This window comes from Contarinia nasturtii, unplaced genomic scaffold (assembly GCF_009176525.2).
Source record: "Contarinia nasturtii isolate CC-2019 unplaced genomic scaffold, AAFC_CNas_1.1 Cnas_scaffold_2546, whole genome shotgun sequence".
NCBI lineage: Eukaryota > Metazoa > Arthropoda > Insecta > Diptera > Cecidomyiidae > Contarinia > Contarinia nasturtii.
Window position 1 is genome coordinate 77592 of NW_022199867.1, and position 5299 is coordinate 82890.

The 5299-nt window shown below is 30.5% G+C and overlaps 1 protein-coding gene across 1 annotated transcript; it reads right to left on the reverse strand.

Moving 5' to 3' along the window:
• Window positions 1–366: 366 nt before the first annotated feature.
• On the reverse strand, window positions 367–5299 carry LOC116348583 (twitchin-like). The gene is made up of 4 exons (XM_031779622.1): window positions 5202–5299; window positions 3072–3124; window positions 478–1236; window positions 367–392 (listed from the first exon to the last, which is right to left on the reverse strand). The coding sequence occupies exons 3-4, from the start codon at window positions 788–790 to the stop codon at window positions 367–369; spliced, it is 339 nt and encodes a 112-aa protein (XP_031635482.1). The 5' UTR covers window positions 791–1236; window positions 3072–3124; window positions 5202–5299.

A 5299-nucleotide genomic window follows, 5' to 3' on the forward strand; every position in this document is an offset into this window, starting at 1 on the left:
TCGCACATTACTGTACTAAATATTCGGTCTGTGAATCGAGCTGCTGCCATTTTACAAATGAATGGGTCAGAATAAAAACTCAACTGGTTCGTTGAATCTACAGAAATAAAACAAGTGAGTCTATAAAATCGGAATTGAGAAAAATAGTCTATTAACAATCAATCTTTTATGCATTCGTATGCATTATACTGAATCTACAAGAATTTCACATAAAGTTGCCAAGTAGCAACCAAATTAGGCCAAGTTTGATTTGGGTGACACACTTATCTGTACACTTATTGATCATACAAGTTGAATTTTTATTCTGACCCATTCGATTTTTTCATTCAAAAGATATCATATCATAATAAGAAAAATATCAAAATCTCACCTCTCTTTTGGCTCATCGGCGGCTACAAATTATGATTATAAATAGGAGACAATAAATAATTTCATAAAAAGAAAGAAAATTTAAATGAAAATATGCATTATACTTACGGCTAAAGTTCAAGTTTATTGAGGCAGCCACTTCTCCCATTGCATTTTTGGCTTTGACCTTGTATAGACCAGCATCCGTTTCGGCCACATCATCAATATCCAAAATAACACTATACTTATTTTCACCAATCGATTGAATTTTGTAGGTCGTGCGAGCATCTTGAACGATCAATTGATCGCTGCGATACCATTCGATATCGGGATTTGGCGATGATAGCAATTCGCACTGGAATATCAAGCGATTTCCGTCATCTTCCTGACGTAGTTGCGGCTTTTTTACAAAACTTGGAGCAAAATCATCTGCTACTCCCATCCTTCTGAATTATATTGACATATGTTCTTCTTTATTTTATGTTTGCTGCGCCGCAATAAAATATGTGTATATTGGAGAAGAACTTTCACGTTTTGTGCACTAAACAAATGAAATGGTTTTTTTTAAACCGTTTATTCAAATGCTCGATTGTTAAAACCAGTAAAACGGTAATATTATTTTCGCGCGTTCTACTTCAACTGATAAAATAAAACGTGCTTTTTTCTTTCTTTTTCGATTTAATTCGTTTGCTTCACAATTATCAAATCTATCGAAATTGTTTCAGCATCTATCGCAATTTATTATAAATTAGTTGTGCCTGCAATTTTGCTTTGGTATACTGATGAAATGAGCTTTATAATTAATCGACTCCTATGAAGTTACGCTAATATTCTGTCTCTGCTAGGCCTTTTTTACATTTCGTTTCGCGTTCGAGATTGTTTTTTTTACTATAATTAGAAAAAGAAAGAAAAATTAATCAATTCATTCATTAAAAAATCATTTGGATTTAGTAAAAGAAAACAATAACAATCAAAAACACGATGACATTTGTATAAATGAAATACGTATATTAAGTGTATTTTCATTATATTCCCATCAGATTCCTGAATTCTATTCAAAGCTTGAAATGATAAACCACGCTATCGTCGATTGCAAATACGTAAAATTGCGTACACTTTTCTTCATAGCTTGTAGTATGTATAGTTGAAATTGAAAATGACTTATATATAATTGAATGGTCGAGAATTAAAGTGAACTCAAAGTGATATGGAAACTCAATGATCATTGATCAACAGTTCTATTCTTATCTTGATATTGATTTTCATTTTCGCCTTTTGTTGCTCATTGTTGTTGACCTTTTTCTTATTCATGATGCCATTTTTAAAAAAATCATTATTTTATGCCTAATTTAAATAAAATTGAAATAAACTTTAACAGTGCTCGCTATAGCGAAATAATCGAAATGAATAAACGAATGTTTGGTAAATATCATTTACTTAAAATATTTAATGGCTCAAATAATGAATGCTTGCACCAAATTATTAATATTGGAGTTCGCTAAAAGGCGTGAGGATTGTCATTTATAACGATGTGGTTTATTGTTTTGTCATGAAAAAAGTAATCACCATACATCTTTATCCCCAGAAACAGAGAACAGTAAAGAATTCAAAATAACAAAATGAAAATACTTTCCTTCAATAAAATCAAATAAATTAAAACACAGAAATGTTAAATTTAGGTTATTTTTTACTCTCAATTTGCGGCAATCATTTGTATAGAAATATATACAAAATATGAAGAAAAAAACTTACATCCAGCAGAATTTATGCTATTTATTTATACTTTTCTATTTAAATTTTAATATTTTTTCTTATATATTTTATGGTTTTTTGTTACAATAGCAATCATTGCAATGTACCTCATTCATTTCAAATATAAGTATTATCGAGTAGATTACAGATTAAAACATAATCTAAATTTATAATCTTATTTATTATTTTTCATCAGATATTTTATTTCCAAATAAATAAAAAAAAATCATTTCATCAATGAAGTGTGTGAAATGAAATTTCGATTGAAAAGTAAAGGATACTTCGTCAGTGGAATAGGATAGTCAGTGAAAAAGATGAGAAAATATAAAAAAACAATCCTTAAGGAGCAGAGAGAAAGAAATGAATCACAGGCCATAGACCGTTTGAGCGATACATTGTGAATCATTCAGAAAGTCACATCCATAAACAAAAGTATGATGGTGATCGCCATTTGTCTCACGTTCTCTTTCTCCCATTTCTTCACATTTACACAAACCAACATAATCTTATGATTCCAATATTATCATTTCCACATCGATTCACACTCTCAACACAGTTAGAGCGGCAATTGAGAAAAACAAACGAACGAGATATTAAAAGGAGAGAATACAGTTATGTTCTTTAGCCCACTCTCGTGTCTATTTATAAACATTTTAGTAATCATTAAAGCAGTTCGGCAATGTTGATTTAAAAATAAGCACACAGCAAAAGGCGTATAATTATTTTGTAAACAGAATTGCATCTGTGTTCTTATAAAGAAGTTATAGTCAAGTAAGAATGAAGCAATGATTTTACAATTTGAACATCGATGTCGACAATGTACAGATTTGCTAATATATAAGTTTTCTTTTGTTTTGGAAATTCATTGGGTGCATAACATAAAAAAGTATCAAAGTCGTTTGACTGATTCTATTATATATATTGATATCATTCGAAGGATTAATTTCAAGATTTTTTGTGATAGTACATACCAAGTTTACCATCATCTACGCTGCTGTCCACATGACAAAAATGAGTCAGAACACTGTAAATATAAAGTTGGTTCTGAGATATTATGATCACCTTACAGTATTCTGAAAATGATCGGTGGTATGATAATAGCTAATACTATACAATATATTATAACTGTTATGACGGATTAACACTGTATCGCATCGCTGGCTTATTCTCGTGATTCAGCAGTAAATAAATTACTGTTTATGTAATCAAAACTGAGATGAACAATTGAATCAAAACTTTTTTTCTCATTTATGCCTATGATGCGGTGTGCCAGGGGTAGTACGTCACATACATTGAACTTATAAAAGTGAAACTTGTTTTTATTCGTTGAAAACGCTGATACAAATGTAGTAAAATCAAAAATATTACTTCCAACTGAGAATAACGATAATGACATATATGTGATTTTTTTTATCCTGAGGTATGTGTTCAAAGACTAGCTATTTGAACTTTATGTTATATTTTTGCTCGATACAAAATGAAATCAAGCTTTATTTAAAGAAAATGATCACGCGATGAACAATGAAATCCAATTTGAACGTATAAAATCGGAGAAAAGCTGTTGAGAAAAATGATTTGACTGAAATGTGGAGTAGAATGTTCACGCTGAAAATTTCACATTTTCATTCTTTCATCATACTTCGTTGAGGTACCGAGTGGCATGCATCTATTTTTACGCATAGTATGTTATAAATTGTGATTTCTACTATGTTTTATGTATGTGAATCGAATGCGCAAATAGATAGATAGGCATATATAATATTTGCTATTGGTTGATAGATAATAGCTTTAAGTTCATGAAAATATTCAAATGAGAAAATATGATTTATGTATCGGACATTGGCTGCATCACGTCACTACATTTATAGCGACTGAAGAAATCGCTTTGATGCTTGGGTGTTAAATAAAACAAATACAAGATTTTAATCCGGACAGTAATTTCAATACTCCATGATATTTTCAGATGAAAATCGTTCACACTAATCATAATGAAAGTTTCCATATATCCTTACAGGGCGACACGCGTTAGCAAAACACCATGCACAACGTATGATTTAATATAATTTCATTTCATTTTTCTTCATTTTTAATAATTTTTTCAAATTTTTGTTAGCTCTTTTGGGTAATTTCGTTCTCTGTCGCGTATGATTTCATTCTCAATGTTTCAATCAGTAAAACCTTTCGCAGCATTTGAATCATTCACTCACTTGGCTTATGTTAAATTAAAAAAAAATATATTCATGCGGCAGGTATGTGTCTCTTGTTATTGTTGTTGTTATTTTGATGCTGCTAATTCAGTCTTTGGTGTAGTCTTTCATTCTTTATACATATTTCAGAAAGAGAGCACCCACTCGCCACTTTAAAAATACTTTTGGGTTAAATCGAAATTTGTATTTTCGGTCGGTGGTGTACTTATGCGTATATTAGAACTCTCTATAATCCAATGACAAACACGCACACACACTTTTCATACAAACACACACTCACTAAAGGCCACCAAATTCAAACGCATAATCCAAATTAATTTGTCATACATTTTTTCGTTGTTCTCTGTCGCGTTCAAATGACTCTTTGTGGTGAAATCCTTTGATTCCATAGAGCCATCACAAGTAGGCACTAATTACTTTACGTGAAATGTACTGTTATAAAACCAATAATCGACAAAAATGAGCCAAAGCTATTAAGCGTCGAAGAAACTTAAAAGAAAATTCGAAGAGATAAAAATAGCTCAACATTTATTTGTCGAGAATGAAATAATAAGCATATAAAAATGGAATTTTCTCACTTGTGAACTAAAATTTTTCACTCAGTGACGACGTGTTAAATATTTATTCAAGATTTTTTTCGTTTCATCAATTATTATGGTCGTTTTAAGTACAAATCTTAACTTCAACTAATCCTTCATATATCGAAATTCTTTCGTTCGTTTCTCTTGCTACTTTGTTTCAAATATTTATCATTTCACAATCACAACTTAAACCAATAATGTAATGGAAAAAAAGTAAAGAAAAGAAATTCAAGTAACTTTTACAAAATTTAAATCGTTGTTTGGTTAAAAGTATGCGTTTAAAAGTAAAAGTTGCGTGCGTTTTTATTATTACTGTGGTTATTATTGATGGTTATTCGTTTCGGTCGGTTGTTGCTTCTCTAATTTACTTAATGTTATTCTCCATACCAATCTCCACTCGCGACGGTACGC

Coding starts and splice junctions, on each gene's coding strand:
- LOC116348583 (XM_031779622.1), bottom strand. CDS start 790: ATGGGAGTAGCAGATGATTTTGCTCCAAGTTTTGTAAAAAAGCCGCAA. Junction 393..477: donor AATAAACTTGAACTTTAGCC/GTAAGTATAATG, acceptor CATAATTTGTAG/CCGCCGATGAGCCAAAAGAG.